Source organism: Taudactylus pleione, unplaced genomic scaffold, assembly GCF_031769625.1.
Source record: "Taudactylus pleione unplaced genomic scaffold, aTauple2 ptg000103l, whole genome shotgun sequence".
Lineage (NCBI taxonomy): Eukaryota > Metazoa > Chordata > Amphibia > Anura > Myobatrachidae > Taudactylus > Taudactylus pleione.
In genome coordinates this window covers 171,946-188,595 of record NW_028284505.1, presented here as the reverse complement: position 1 = coordinate 188,595, position 16,650 = coordinate 171,946, and the positions used below count along the sequence as shown (strand labels likewise).

The window sequence follows — 16,650 nt, the reverse complement described above, 5'->3', positions numbered from 1 at the left end:
CGATGTAACCATGATTGCTGCGTATATACGTGTTGCGCACCAGAGCGTGCATTTTCATGTACCCTCTAATTTTCCAGCGACAACATCGTCTGCAATATCCGCTCAGTCTGTGGCCTCCGTCATTGTCGCCGTTGCGGAAGGACGAGGGCTTGCCAGAGGAGAGATCGGCATGGCTAGTTTGGATCTGAAGAACCCTGATGTTGTGTTATCCCAGTTTGCAGACAGCAGTATATATGTCAAGGTAAAAGTATACAGTAGGTCTCCGCTTTCTTGTAGCAAATATTTATTACTGCTATAAAGAGAACGTAATAATAGAACTACCATTGTTATTCGCAATGCCTATTGTTTCTAAGTTCTTGCTTTCACCACAAGACTGTTTATGATATAGCCTATAGAGCTTTAATGTATAGAATATTTTTGGTATAGGATTTTCCCTATGTTCTATAGTGCTGCTAGTATATCTGTTTGCGGAGCTCATCTGTAAGTAAAATTGCCATTGTCTCTTTATCTCCCCCTGAGCCTACCAGTTCTCTTTATTCAGGTGCGATAATCCGGACAGTTAAACTTCCTGAATTGCCTTTGGGATGGCCAGGGATGGGGTTACCAAAATCCAAATGATCCCATGTAGAGGTTTACCTGACTGGTTTTGGTGTGTATAAATGACTTACCACCGGCCCTAATACAACAGACAGACAACACCCATTCTTGCTATGGGCATCCTAAAAATAAGAGAGAGCTCCAGTGAGGATTGCGGGTGGTGAACCCCCAGCAACATTGATTGACGATTATGTGGCTGATCTGTAACCCTCTCTATTGGATGTCCTTAAGGTGATAACACAATGCACTAGGAGATATTACTTGCTGTATAGAGGGTACTAAGTATAACACCTACTATGACAGGCAAAAACTGCAGGATTGGACGACTGCTGTAGAGACCAGGGTTGGTGAGGCGTAGAAACTATTCCTGCCTATTACAACTTGGGAACGTAAACAGGAAGATCTGGAGGACAGGATTCCTGAGTGGAGAACCTTTAGAAAGGAGCCTATCTCCATGCAAGTCGGTTCAGTCTCACTCTCCTTTTCTACAACGTAACCTTACCACCATTGCCCCAAAACCCCAGGTGCCACCTCCCAAAACAAGTTTCCCCAAAGATCAATTTTGCTGGCTCCCGTTCACAAACTCTGATGGTTTCCTGCAGCATGTCAGTATGTTTTCCTGTGCCATCGCTCAGCCCGCTTGGTGAAATGGTGTAATACATTTGGACCTGAAGCTCAGCCGCAGCTTAGATTCCTTTCCTCCAGGTACTCAGCCTGTCCTTGGTTTGACACAAGGAGGATACGTCAGATATATTCCCTCAGCCTCCCGTCTGTTGTTGATTGCTAGTGAGATACCTCAGCTGTAAATATTTTATCCACCTCCCTCTGCCCAAGTTGCTGTTACGATGATTACTCCTTCATTTTCGCATAGTGAATCATGGCGATCTTCTTTTACCACTTTCAACCTGCTGTAGTTCTCAACTCCCCAAGGTGGCTAAAATGGAGCTATTATAGGCCTTAAATAAGGATGACATTGCTACAGTATGAGGCATCAGTTACATGCTGGTATTATCCCAAAGCCATCTCTGGAGTTCTGGACACTCTGGAAATATTTGTTTCACTACTTACAGCGTCGGTGTGCAGTGTACTGACAGGCTAAAGCGTTCACTTTGGTACAAATGCACATAAAGCCTGTACATCAGGCATGTCAAACTCAAAATTCCAAGGCCCAGGCCGATATTCAAGGTCTTAAGAGTGTGTGGGCCGCAACAAAAAAAAGTCTTATATGCAATTTTGAAAGGTTTATTATTAATAAAAACCAATGCAGTGCCCCCTGTAGTAGTGCCCCTTATATAATGCCCCCTTAATTTGTGCCCATTATGCAATGCATCTTATATAGTGCCCCTTATGCAGTGCCCCCAGTAATGCCCCTTATGCAGTGCCCCCAGTGATGCCCCTTATGCAGAGCTCCCAGTAATGTTCTTAGTAGTGCCCCTTATGCAGAGCCCTAATAATACCCCTTATGCAGAGCCCCTCATGTTGTGCCCCCTCCCAGTATAGAACAGGCCCCACTCACCTGTGCAGTACTTACCTTTCTTCACGGTGGCCGCTGGGCACCGCTCCAGTCCACGCCGTCTTCACTCCCACCGCGTAGATGGTAGATCCAGAGTGGCAGCCGCAGGCTATTCTCATCGCAGGTGACGTCATGGCGTCACCCGCGCGCTGCATCACTGGGAACGCTGGCCTGTGAAGTGAACAGCTTTAAGTACAGTAAACACTGCCGCGATCGGAGCTCAGCTCCGATCGCGGCAGGTGTGTGGGCCGCATATTATATATATGTGGGCATTGTCGGGCCGCATAAAATGTTTATTCGGGCCGCATGTGTGACATGCCTGCTGTACATTGTAGATAGTAGCCCCATAAAGAAACTTATTTCTGAAGGGATAAAATGTACGTTTGTGATTAATTTAGAACTCAGGGTCTGATTCAGAGCCGGACACTCTGAACGAGCGCCCGCTCTGAATCAGGGCGTGTTTTTTTTATGTGCGAAGCGGCCTTTTGGACGCTCGCATAACTGTGGGTTACCACCCACAGCTTATGCGAGCGTCCATGATGATGGTCGCGATGGTCAAGACCATCGCGACCATCGGGCTTGCGACGAGACCCTTGCGGTAGGGTCTCGTCTGCCGCAAGCCCTGGAGTGATTTTGGCTCTATCAGAGCCAAAATCACTCCCACTGACACCACTAGTGATGTCAGTGGGGCCGGACCCAGACGGTAGGCGTTCCCATGGGAACGCCTCCGTCTGGGCAGCCACGCCCACCAAAGGGGGCGTGCTGTCACTCACCATCGACAGCACGCCCCCTTTAGTGCGAGACCCATAACGACGGCTACCCCGTCGTTATTCGGGTCTCGCGCATGCGCACGACGGAGGCGCCTCCGTCGTGCGCATGCGCATTTGGGCAACATCGACCCGCTTGCGAGCGTACAGCGCTTGCGAGCGGGTCTGAATGAGACCCACAGATCTGGTAGTAAGGGCAAAATGGGGCACAGCTATTGGAGGCCTGTGGGATGGTCATTATTTTCTGCAGCTCAGAATGTGAGTAAAGTTTTATATTGCACTTTTAGGCCCAGATGTAATGAGCAGTTCTGGTGAGGTAGCTGCTAGACTTAAAGCGGTAATTAGGCAGAAATAACCTGGTTTTACCTTAGAACTAATTGCAGCTTTATATCTAGCGTCCAGGAATTGCGTCGGGACCAGGAAATTGGAGGCTATTACATTTGTGCTATAGTGCTTAACCCCCCCTAACCCTCTCCTCCTGCAGCATGACCCTAATCATCCCCTTTGTCAGCCTAACCCCAACCGTCCCCTCCCACTAGTGCCTAAACCTAACCCTAATACTCACCGTTGGGATTCCAGAACCAGTATTCTGATGGCCGTTGGGATTCCGGAGCTGGTATTCTGACCACTGGGATCCTGACTTTATCCTGTGCTTAAAGTAAGAGAACCTGTAATTACATTTAAAGTTCCGCTTGGTCCTAACGTCTGTGTCCTGGGCTAGCGTGATGACTTTAATATAGTAAAACAGTTGCCCGGAGGTGCGTGACTCCGGATTCCTCACCCCCTGATCACTATAAAGCCTCAGTTAGTAGGGTTATAATTATAGAAAGATTTCTGTATGAACACAGAATAAACCTGTAAAGCTTGGTGCCATTTGGAGCCAATAGTTGGTAACTTTTGAACCTGAAACATTAATCTCTGGCCTCATTTGACATATACGGCAAACACATAAGTACTTATTCTATTGGGCATCACATGGTAAACGACAATGCTTTCTCAAAGATGGAATGCCCACTTTATGCCCTTCCTACTCCCTGATGCAGTGTTCTCCCCAGAAAATGTTTCTAGTCGGGTGGCATCAAGAAGTAGCCGGATGTGGCCTTCGCAATAATAAAATGTTTTAAATCCTGACCTTATAATGATTTAAACCTGAAATAACATTTTATATATTGATTCTCCTCTTCTTATTAGAGGCCCAGTCGTCTGATTATGATAAAGCTGCAAAGTCTGTAGGATCTGGTCCTTTTTATACAGCTCCCAGATACTGTCTCCACTTGTAGGCTCCCAAAGTGCCGGGTGGTGCACCCGCAAAAAACAGCCTGGGGACAACACTGCTGATGTGTTTTCCCTACGGCATAAAGCTGTATAAGCATATAGATAATGCTGATTAAAAAAAATTATATTTAATACATTTCTCATTCCGATTCTTATTGAGATTTTGGATATGGAACAGTGTTTATGTTCTTGCTTTTGCAACCAAATATTTCTCTAATGCAGATTATGAATAAAAAATACAGTATCACATTAGGAAATAATTGTATAGCTTACATGAAACAACCTCTTGAATAGTGGGGGTAGTGTAGTGTGCAGGTAGGGGGTACAGGGACATTATGCACCGGCTGGAAGCTGTCTGCGATGCTGGAGAGAAGAACCGGAGGAAGAGGCATTGTTGCTAACTGGAAACTTCTAATTGCTTAATTAGTTGGGGGGTGGGAGGGGTGCCGCAGGGGTCCCAGAACAATACCAGACTGTTTTTCCTAAAAATATGGATTTTTGGAAAATGTGGTCATGCTCTGGGTCTGCTCAAAAAAATCCCCCACTGCTCAAAAAAAATCAAAAACCTTGCACCTAATTGAGTAGCATAAATACCCCACTTGCAGGAAAAATGCCACAGGTGCGGGTGTTTTGCTATTCTCGCATGTAATTGAATATGCCCCAAAGAGGCAGATTTTGGCAGGCGTGGCTAAATTTGCCCGAGAGCACACAGCTTTACACAACAAGATGTCTGCATTCAGAGAAGCTGGCTGATGGAAAAATATCAGCAGATTGAGGGCCTCATTCAGCAAGGATCGCAGTATCTAAGACGCACGCAATCGGTCGATTAATGCGTATGCAGTGTGCGTGCGCGAACTAGCAATTGCGATGGGTAATGCGTTTGCAGAGGCTACATAGACTCCAAGCACATTGACAGGAAATGCCGTTTCTTGGGTGGTGACCGTTGTGGTCGGGCGTGTCAGTGCATTGCAGGGGCGTGCATAAATTATCCACTGCAATAACATACGCAGCACGAGGGCTCATAGCATACGCTGAAGTTAGCAATTCCTGAGTGAGTTACTGATTATTTCGCTATGTTGCCCAAGTGTACAGATGTGTGTAAGGGGAAGTGGGCGTCCTTATGTTGGGCTGTGATCGCAATGCGATTGCAAACTTTTGCATTTCACCGCTAATATTAGCAACTGCGGTGCGTGCGTTCTAGCAGAATAGCGATCCTTGCTGAATCAGGCCCTGGGATTGTTGAAATGAGATGAAGGGAGAATTTGTGGCCCTTTGCTTGCTGAGCAGAGGGGCGCATTTCCACTCTGCTAAAGTGCTAAATCGTACCAGCTCTAAACTGCTGAAGGTCAGGTCTCGTCCCATAATGAGACACATCTTGCTTCGCTGGAGGGGACCATGTGTAGGTGCACAAATGTGACTCATGTAACAAAGGCCTTACTGACTCTACTACTTCCATAGACTATTATGACTTTTCTTAAGGCAAAATTAGGTTACATTAAGCAATAATGTTGCAATAATATAGCTGAAAACTTTTATTTAATGAAAGAGTAATTATAAAGCAGGAGTTTAGAATGTTGATGTTGTTATCCTTGTGGCACACCAAGGGGTCAATCCAGGTACACGTGATGTACTCGCAGGTGCGACTCATCGTGGCAATGGCCGCACTTTACAGCAGCCTGAGTTTGCATAAAAGTGCTTGCAGCCTCATAGGGCTCCAAGTAAAATTATGCGAATTCGGACTCTGCGATGAGTGCGAGATTCGGTGCCGTTGACGGCATTTTAACGCTGTGGCAACAGCACATCGCAACCCTTTGCAAGTAGTTGGATTGAGCCCCAAAGTGTCTACCATGAGCGGAGTTTAGGCATGTACCTTGCGCACAGGGCAGAACTTATAAGCGTGCAGGTACAAAATCGAAGTGTTTGCACTGTGGATTGAGTGCGTGTTGTAAATGAGGTCTACAGACTTTCAGCAGATGAAGTTACTATATACATCCTAGGCTGCCCATGTTCCCTCCATGTGGCTTTATTCTCTTTAGAAAAAATTAACAAAATAGACAATGGGGTGTAGGTAGGACTTGGAGGACCGGACACCAACAGCAAAGCTTTTCAATCCCAGGGTGCTCCGGTCCTTTGTTGGTGTCCGGCAGGAGCTGGATCACCGTTTTAACAGTGGGGCAGCTATTAAGCAGCCCAAGCTTATTTTTATGATTTACTTTTATTTTCACTTATTTTACTACATGAGCAGTAGCGCGAGACGGTCCTTCGGACGTCTGCACTGCTGCTCCATCACCCCTCCGCGGCGCCGTGACACCAGCCCTCAGCTAGGTACACCTGGTGGGGCTCTGAGGGGGACCTAGCTAGCAAGGCTCCCCGGACCCCAGACTGCAGCCGGGACTCAAAGGGACAGGTAAGGTGGATCCCCGCTGGCGGGGACCCGCGTCTATGCGCACTCTGGCCTCCGGTCTCAGGAGACAGACCGAAGGCGCTGATGTGGACATCGGTTCGTCTGGGACTCCACTAGACCACCAGGGCATTACAAGCACTGGCGCAGGGCACAATTAAAGCCAGGGGACCCAGTGGTTAATGTCAGCATAGGGGAGAAGGCGCTCTCCCTGCAGCCCCTCCCCCAGCTCGGCGCCATTCCACTGTGGTCTTGCTGCTCCTTCCTCGCCCTCCGCCCCCTCTGAGACTCACGGCAACCATTTTCTGCATTCAGGTTTCCGGGAACGCTGTGTCCAGTCTCCCTGTATACGTCTCCCAAGGGCCAGGTTATACAGCGCTATATCCTACCAGCCACTGTGGCCTGCTTAGTTGATTTTAGTGCCCTTCAGTTATATTGTATATTCTGCATTGTATGTGACTTGTGCTAGTGCTGCTGTCTGTTTTCTTTTTTTCCTATTACTGTCAGCTTATACCTTTCCCTTTATTCTACTATACCCTGGCATACTAATGTATAGGGGCTTCATTGTACCTCACATCTCCCTATATTTGTGAGGGCTATCACATACCATATATCGCTGTTGCGCACTACACTGTGCCATATTACACATACATCTGGGTTGCTCCCTGCACTGTGTCAGATTGTGTGTTACATTATTCTTGCAGCTATGTCTGGCAGAGGCAAGAATAACAACTTGTAAGTCCTACTCAGCAGGCTTAGCTTCAGAGGACCTCATTCAGGATGGTCTTTGTGTATCTTGTTATAGTGCCCCGGGCCCATCAGCCCCGGTGTCCTCTCCTCAGGACCCACCCTGGGCTACTTTTTCACAGGTGCTGGCAAAAATTGCGGACTATCTAGCAGTCCCTGTGGTAGCTCCCCCTATGGGTTGGCCACAGCAGCTACTCCCTGCAAATCCTTTGCCTCCCCCATTCTACCTCAGTGCAGAGTCTGGCGGATACGTCTACAGCCTTTCAACAAATGCTGCAAAAAAAAGAGACCCTTACCTAGTAAACCTACTAAGCGTGCTGTGTGATCTTCCCAGTCCACCCAGCTATCAAATTCTGATTTATCATCTGGGGAGGCAGAAGATGCAGACCTCTCTCTCTCTGACTCCCCCTCTAATTTGAATATACCTGCACTGAGAGCTGTAACATTTATTCTTCAAATAGAAGAGACAAAACCTGCTCCTAAGGCAAAACAGCCACTCTTTAAATGACAAAAGGTAGTTTTACCAGAGTTTCCTCACAGTGGGTTAAATAATTAATTTATACATAGGCATATAAATTGTAACACATAACCTGTGCTAGGCCCCATTGAGGTTTGAAAAGAGATTGTATTCATGCAGTCTACTCATAGACTGGTCAGATCACCTTTGGGGTCAGACAAGACATAATTGAGGGGCCAACTTGTACCTGTCATTAGTATATGTATAATGAGCCTTTCATATCTTATATGGTGTTTATTAGCAGACAGCCACATTCCAGTGGGGTGACCATTGTAAGTTGTGTAGAGACGCTAAGCCAGGGGTCTTCAAACTTGGCCCTCCAGCTGCTGTGGAACTACACATCCCAGCATGCACTGCCACCTTTTTGATATAACAGCATGCTAAAACTATGTGCAGTGCATGCTGGGATGTGTAGTTCCACAGCATCTGGAGGGCCAAGTTTGAAGACCCCTGCGCTAAGCATTATGGGTTACCGATAGTGATGTCCATATTCTACACAAAAGGGTTTTGAAACAGTAACGCCAGATATTTTAGGATACGTCATAACTATTTGTAGGAGTATATCTTAGTGCTTACAGAGTATGTGCAAGAGATAAGAATGGTCCATGCTATGTTGTACCAGTCCGTGCTTGATACCCAGTATGTAACTAATATGGGCTTAATATCCGAAAAGCCAACACCCAGACTATGGTATATAACTCAAGACCTAGCCAAAGGCTCTTCGGCTCGTGTATGGACCTGAGATTGCAGTAGGGTGCCTACAATGTAAATTGAAAGACCTGGCTGTTATTGAAACGAGGGCTCCCCAGAGAAGATGAAGATGAATTACATCTTATGTTGAAGATAATGAATCGCCGGTGTCACCTGAATACATAGACAAAAGTTGAGTATACTGTATACTTTGTATGTTGTTTGTTACTTGTAAATACAGTGTGTTAATTTGTACTCAATCATTTGGTCATGTGTGTAACTTCATTTCGATCAGAATGAAACCCACCGTTATGCACTCACTCGGATCAGCTATCTGATCACATGAGCGATGCATGGAGTATGCTCAGTAAAAGATTTCAGCTGCCTAAACGTTTAACCCTCTTTTACCCTCTTCCCGCTTCTGATTGCACTAAATGGGAAGTTCCCCCAGCAATGGATTCCCACGTGACACTTCTGGTCAAGAATGCTACCTTACCTATCCATACTGCAACCTCCTTGAAGGAGACTATGGATAGAAGGATGGAAGCTTGTCTAAAATCTATATACTCTCTTACAGGAGCTATTACTCATCCTGCTAGGGCTACGGCCTGGGTGGCAAAAGCCATTAAGAGTTGGGCAGAGGCCCTAGAAGAGACATTTCCCTCTGATGCTTCGAGGAAACAGCTGTCCTACATATCTCACATTAGAGATGCAGCCTCCTATTTGGGTGAAGCAGCTATGGATACGGCTCTCCTAGCCTCCAAGGCATCTGCCACTTCTCTAGTAGCCTGCCGTATTGTTTGGCTCCGGTCATGGAAGGCAGATGCGGACTCTAAAAAGGTTTTGGAGTCTGCCTTATTCTGGGGATATCCTGTTTGGCCCAGAATTGGGCAAAATTGTGACTACCTTGGCAGCTTCCAAGATGGCGTTCCTGCCCTCTGCATATAGGGGGTCATTCAGACCCACTCGCGAGCGGCAGTACGCTTGCAAGTGGGTCGATGTTCCCCACTGCGCATGCGCACGACGGAAGGAGCTCCGTCGTGCGCATGCGCGAGACCCGACGAGCGAAGGACTTTCCTTCGCTCGGAGTGTCTCATCGAAGGGGGCGTGCTGTCGATGGTGACTGACAGCAAGTCCCCTTTGGTGGGCGTGCCGGGGGCGTGCCTGCCAGACGGAGGCGTTCCCAAGGGAACGCCTACCGTCTGAAGCCGGCCCCACTGACATCACTAGTGATATCAGTGGGAGTGATTTTGGCTCTGATAGAGCCAAAATCACTCCTGGCCTTGCGGTTGAGAAACCCAACCGCAGGCTTTCTCTCGCAGTTCCAATGGTCGCGATGGTCAAGACCATCGCGACCATCATTTTGCACGCTCGTATATGCTGTGGGTGGTGACCCACAGCTATAAGAGCGTCCAGGAGCACGCTCCATATTAATGGAGGTGGGCCCTGATTCAGAGCGAGCGCTCTGGTCAGAGTGTCCGGCTCTGAATCAGGGCCATAATGCGAAGCCTCGGATGTCATCCTTTTGGTCCTTTCGTCCTCAAGGAAAAGCTAATGGTCAGTCCTTTTCAAGGCATCAGGCATCAATTAAGGCCTCCAAGCCTAAAACAAAACAGACCTGGGCTACTAGACGTCCGCCTACCAAATCTGAGGACAAGCCTTCAGCCTGATAGGGCGGGCCTTTCCCTGGCGGCTCCCAGGGTGGGAGGCCGACTTCCTCAATTTGCCCAGTTCTCGCGTCAGACCACATCAGACGCCTGGGTAAGAGAAGTGGTCTCCCACAGATATGCCCTATCCTTCCTCAAGCGACCCCCCCCCAGCAGTTCTTTTGCACAGTACCTCAAAAGGACAACAAGCAAGGCCCTGCTGCTCTAAAAGGACGTTCAGACCTTACTGCTCTCAGGAGTAATAATTCCGGTCCCCTCACAGTGAGGGAAGGGCTATTATTCTACTCTTTTCTTAGTTCAGAAGCCCAACGGGTCTCATCAGCCTATCCTTAACCTCAATCTCTGGACAAGTTTATCAGGGTGCCCAGGTTTCGTATGGAAACCCTCCACTCTATTATCCTGGCTATAGAGCCTGGGGACTTTATGGTGTCTCTGGACATTCAAGTTGCTTGCCTACATATACCTATATCGCCTTCTCTTCAACAATATCTCCGGTTTGCTATACTACAGCAACATTACCAATTTCAGACTCTGCTTTTTGGCCTTTCAACGGCTCCTCAGGTCTTTACTAAGATCATGGCAGTTATGGCGGCCTATCTTCATCATCAAGGGATCAGACTGCTCCCATACTTAGACGATCTCTTGCTGTTGGCCAGCTCCCCAGCATCCCATGGGAACGCCTCCGTCTGGGCAGCCACGCCCACCAAAGGGGGCGTGCTGTCACTCACCATCAACAGCACGCCCCCTTTGGTGCGAGACCCATAACGACGGCTTGGCCGTCATTATTCTGGTCTCGCGCAAGCGCACGATGGAGTTGCCTCCGTCGTGCGCATGCGCACTTGGCCAATATCGACTGGCTTGCGAGCGCTCAGTGCTCGTGAGCGGGTCTGAATTAGGCCCAGAGTGAGCTGCCTCAGCTGGGCCCTCTCCTGATTATCTGTCCTTCCTGCCCTTATACGACCATCGGGCTTGCGATGAGACCCTTGCGGTAGGGTGTCGTCTTCCGCAAGCCCTGGAGTGATTTTGGCTCTATCAGAGCCAAAAGCACTCCCACTAACATCACGCATAGCTGTGGGTTACCACCCACAGCTTATGCGACCGTCCGTGATGATGGTCAAGACCATTGCGACCATCGGGCTTGCGATGAGACCCTTGTGGTAGGGTGTCGTCTGCCGCAAGCCCTGGAGTTATTTTGGCTCTATCAGAGCCAAAAGCACTCCCACTAACATCACTAGTGATGGGAACGCCTCTGTCTGGGCAGGCACGCCCACCAAAGGGGGCGTGCTGTCACTCACCATCGACAGCACGCCCCCTTTGGTGCGAGATCTAGAGCAACGGCTTGGCCGTCGCTATTCGGGTCTCGCGCATGCGCACGACGGAGCTCCCTCCGTCGTGCACATGCGCACTGGGCTAACCGACCCGCTTGCGAGCGCTCGCGAGTGGGTCTGAATCAGGCCCAGAGTGAGCTGCCTCAGCTGGGCCCTCTCCTGATCATCTGTCCTTCCTGCCCTTATACACTGGACAGCAGAAACAGCCTGTAAATGTACATAATTTTGGGACGAGCTAAGCTGCAGGGTTTTAACTAGCTGGGGTGGGGGGCACTTGGGTCGTCACAGAGGAGATGTATAAAGGGGCAATATGGGGGAGGAGTGGTATCAGCACACGTTATGTGCGTTGATACTGCTTCTCCCCCATGTATTAATGTAGGTTTGGGTGTTAAATGACGGGCGCTATGTGCCTCCGTCATTATTGACGCTGCTATCTACATTGTGCCACCCAATGTATGAATGGCCAGTGGCAATGACCGTACTGACTGCTGCAGCTATCAATTTTGACAGCTGCAGGTATTGCCCCACCACAGCAGGGACAGCAGTGTCCCTGGCGGCAGCGGCTTCCCGGCTTTTACTCCTCCACTCCGGCAGACGAGATGTTCATACATGTCATCTGTACTGCTTCCTGCTCCACCTCGGTTTAAAGGCGAAGCAGGAAGAGCTATAGCGGCACGTGGCGCTATAATACATCTCCCCCTGTGAGTAAAGACACTTAAGCCTGTATTCAATTTGAGGCGAAAAGTCCGGATCCGCGATACTTTTTCGCAGATGACGTAATTTTCACCTGTTTTACTTTTACCCCGTATTCAATTTGAAAGACTTTCCGCCTAGGCGTCAATGTCAATGCAATGTACTAGGCGAAAAAGTTTCGCCTATGAATGGGAGGCGGAAAAAGTGCAGAATTGGGGTTTTAGGGTGCAACATTGTGGGAACCCCCCATGCAGCCTTCAGACCCCCAAAGGTAAACTGTAAATTTTTTAAAAAAGACACTTAAGGACACCCCAAAAAATGACTTTGAAAAAGGGGGCAAAAAAAATGTTGGGGGACAAAGTTAAAAACTAGTGAACTTGCCTCTAGGGGGGTCCCCAAGTATGCCCCAGGTGTTTTTTTCATTGCAGGTGCTTGCGGCAGGTGGATTTTTCATGATTTCTTCAACTTCACTTTAGCAACTTTTAATTATGCTGACCCCCATTTCCAAGTACCCCAAATTTGCTGGGAATAGTTATTTTCTGGAAAAAATACTCCTAAATACTATTCTGCACCACGTATAGAAAAACGCTATTTAGCAGCTATCGAGCCCGTTTAAAAACACCAAATACCTTCAGCAAGCCAAATCGGGGGTACCATAGCTAACCCCCATGTCAGAGCATCTTTTGGGGGGTGTCAGGCTGATTTCCCCAAATCTGACAGTACTTTTCGTCTGTTCAAGTTTCGCCGGGTCCCGTTTTCGTGTACTTTCAAATTGAATACGGGGTAAAGCGGGCACGTGCGTGATACTTTTCCGTCTACAAAACAGGCAAAGTAGGTGAAAAGTCCAGGACGCGAAAAAGTATCGCGGCTCGGCTCAAATTGAATACGGCTCTAAGACCCTCATTTAGTTAATGGACGAAGGGCCTGATTCATAGATGTTTTCACCGTTGACCGATGATCGGCAATCTGTGCATGCGTCTAAGTCTCACTGCACATGCGTCAAGATACATTATCGTAGTCGCTCGTAGCAACGTTTTACTTGCAGTGTGAATGACAGGCAGGGAGGTTTTGGGGGAGGTTACGTGGAGTAGCAGCAAAGGCGTGTCGCAACCGTTTTCGGGACGTGTCACAGTCTGCGTTCCCATATGCAGTGAAATTGGCTCCTGCGTCTCAGTACATGGGGCCATTCTGCACGACCGCACGGTTACTCATAACTGCGATAATCAAGTGATTTGCGAACAATGCTGCGTCTGTTCGCAGATGCATAAATTTCCAAAGCCGCAGACTTCTCATTATATATCCCAGCGATGCGACATTTGCATATATCCGCACAGCAGCTGCGTACACAGAAGCGGCATTAGCGTACGTCTCTGCATCAGGCCACAAATCCAGCTGAAGGGCACAGGTCAGACACCGAGACAAATCCCTGTATTGGCTACAAATGCAATCTCTCATTCTTTTATGCATGCTGGAAAAACACTAACTACTTTGGCAGGCAGCTCCCATATACTGGGCACATTTATTTTCACACTGCGATTTAAGGCAGAGCTAGGATGCACCCCCCCCCCCTTCCCACATACACACTTTCTAAATTGCCCTCCGCCCTGTTGAGCTACAGTGTTTTGTCAATTTGCAAAATTAAATTTTTGTAGTTGGATTTGCTCCTAACTTTTATTGAGGCCATTAAAGTGTAAGGTTTTTGCCTATTTCTTAATTATGTTGCAATAACAAATATATACATATTGTAGGTGATAACAAAACTCCAAATTCTGTCACCACTGGAGATTTTGATGTCAAATACGGCCTGTGACAGCGGGAAGACCACAGAACTGTTCCATCTCATAACTGAGAATTTCAAGGTAAACGGCTGTAGCTTAAAAAGCTTTAGTGATGCATTTGTGTATGTTTGGCTGTTGAACATTAAATCGTTAGCACTTTTATAGCCTGTTGTTTTCTAGCCTTTGTTTTACAGGACGTAAAGGTAGTGAGTGAGTGACATTTATAAGTCACTTTCCCAAGGATGTACGTTCTGCAATCCCTTGCCACTCCAATTAAGGCCCGTAATCAATTAGAGACAAAAAGCTACGATCGGCGAAAAACATGTGCAGATGAGATGTTTTTGCCACTTTCCAAAGTATCGCCCTATTCAATTCCAGGACGTTTTCGCATGTGCGAAAACTCCATAGGCAAAAAGAGGCGGAAAAGTTTCTCCACCCAAAGGCAGGAGAAAAGATGTGCAAAATCCATCATTTTATTCATTCACAAAGTTTTTTCCAAAAAGAAAAAAGATATTCATCCAGTATATCAGCCCAAGAGAGGCAGCTACAATCCCAGGAAATGAGGCTGCTTCCCCACGTCCAAATATAACAAGGACACATCCTGAGCAAGGACTCTGAAACGCGTAGATGGTGGTGGACCTTGATATTTTTATATGATCTTCCAGTGATTTTATCCAGCCGTTGTCCTTGTTATGTTTGGACGTGGGGAAGCAGCCTCATTTCCCGGGGTTGTAGCTGCGGAATTGGTATGAAATACCGCCGATTCCCGGCAGCGGCAGCCCGACATCAGCAGAGATCCCGGCAGCGGAAGCCCGACAGCGCTGGAAATCCCGATCGTGGATAGTTGAGTATCTACTAACCTAACCCTAACCCTCCTTAGGGGTGCCTAACTCTAACCTCCCCCCCAAGTGCCTAACCCTAATCCCCCCTCTAAGTGCCTAACCACCCCCTTCCCCGCTGCCTAAACCTAAGTCCCCCGGGGGGGTGCCTAACCCTAAGTCCCCCCGGGGGTGCCTAACCCTCCCTCCCCCTAGCCTAACCCTCCCGGGGGGTGCCTAACCCTAAGTCCCCCCCGGGAGCCCTAAACCTAACCCTCCCCCCCCGCGGCTATCCGCTCGCGGCGCCCGGCATCTCTACGATTGGGATGCCGGGCGCCGGTCTCCCAGCATCGGGGAAATGCCGGGCGTCTACATCTAGACGCCCGGCATTTCACCCTTGCCGGGATATGACAGTTGGGAAGCCGGCTGCCGGTATTTAGGCAGTCGGCTTCCCGATTGTATATCGTAGCTGCCTCTCTTGGGCTGATATACTGGATGAATATCTTTTTTTCTTTTTGGAAAAAACTTTGTGAATGAATAAAATTGTTGGTATAAAATAAACACTGTCCCTGCTTGAGAATTGAGGACGTATCTGAGTGTAAAGGAATCGTTATGTGAAAGAACCAAGGGGTGTTTTGGTGAGTACATTTCCATTTATTCGTGGAAAAGTGCTAAGAAAGATTGTCCATATTGAAATAAAGGAACCAGTGGGAGTGAAAAGTTAAAAAGATACCTGTTAGTGAACCTCCTTTTCTAACTCATGGTGAGTGCGAACCATTATATAACCTGATGGTGATAACCAGGAGGGAGGAGCATTGACGGGAAAAAAGAATATAAAGAGGTGGAACGGTGATATTCCCCTATTGGACAGCGCTTGTGGACTATCCTAGAAAAAGTCATATTAAGTAGTTATATAGGAGTGGTGTACCTAAGGATAGCACTGAGCTGCAACTACAACTTTCCTTATTTTCTGACGTGTTGTGCTCTGATTGGAGGAGGAGATCACATGCTTCTCTAACTCTTGGTAGATCAGCAGCCTCATGGGATTGGTCTCACCTAGAGTGCCCATGGACCTTCTGCCAGCCCTTCCAAAACTTCTATAAAAACGTGATTATTTGGAGGATTAATGAAAACTACATAGACATGCTTTGCTTGATATGTGTGATGGACATGTAAAAGGTTGGGTGGGGAGGTCTGTTGGCATGTAAAGGACATGTGGAGAGGACTGGTGGCATGTAAGGGGCACGTGGTAGTCATGTGGCATGTAAGGAATAAGTATGGGGTTGGGTATGAAATGCCGACTGTTAGGAAGCCGTCTGACTAAATACTGATGCCGCAAGCCCGAAAGCTGAAGATCCCCACTGGGGCTGGTAAGTACCCTAACCCTCCCCTCTCCCCTCAACCCTCCCGTAGTGGTGCCTAACCCTAACCTCCCCCCCCCCGGTGGTGTCTAACCCTAACCTCCCCCTGGGGGTGCCTAACCCTAAGTCCCCCCGGGGGTTCCCTAATCCCTTCCCCCTCTAATTGGCCCAAACTATTCGTGTTCCCTCCTCCTGGGGGTGGGGGACTGTACAATTGTGTGCCCCCATCCTACCTAGAAGTGACCATCTTAACTCTAAATAGCATTGGGTGCCTCCTGGTATCCCTGGGTGGTGGGTACCAAGGTAATAAGATTAATTGTTGCCCCCACAATAAATAATGTTAATTGTGCCATACTGTATGTATTTTAAAAAAAGTGCTCTCGTAAATAAAAGAATATAGATGGTTGTCCCCTTTAAAAATTTTAAACTTGGTGCCTATTATAATATCCTTGTTCCTGTCTTGATCTGAGTTAGTCCGATGGCAAATAAAAAAAAAAA

General features: G+C 47.9%; 1 protein-coding gene across 1 annotated transcript in view; it reads left to right on the top strand.

The window, feature by feature from the left end:
* Positions 1–16,650, top strand: part of MSH4 (mutS homolog 4) — a 111,227-nt gene that overhangs the window by 29,336 nt on the left and 65,241 nt on the right. The window contains exons 3-4 of the mRNA XM_088470754.1: positions 78–241; positions 13,944–14,054. Coding sequence (XP_088326880.1) covers positions 78–241; positions 13,944–14,054 — 275 coding nt within the window. The remainder of the gene's footprint in view (positions 1–77; positions 242–13,943; positions 14,055–16,650) is intronic.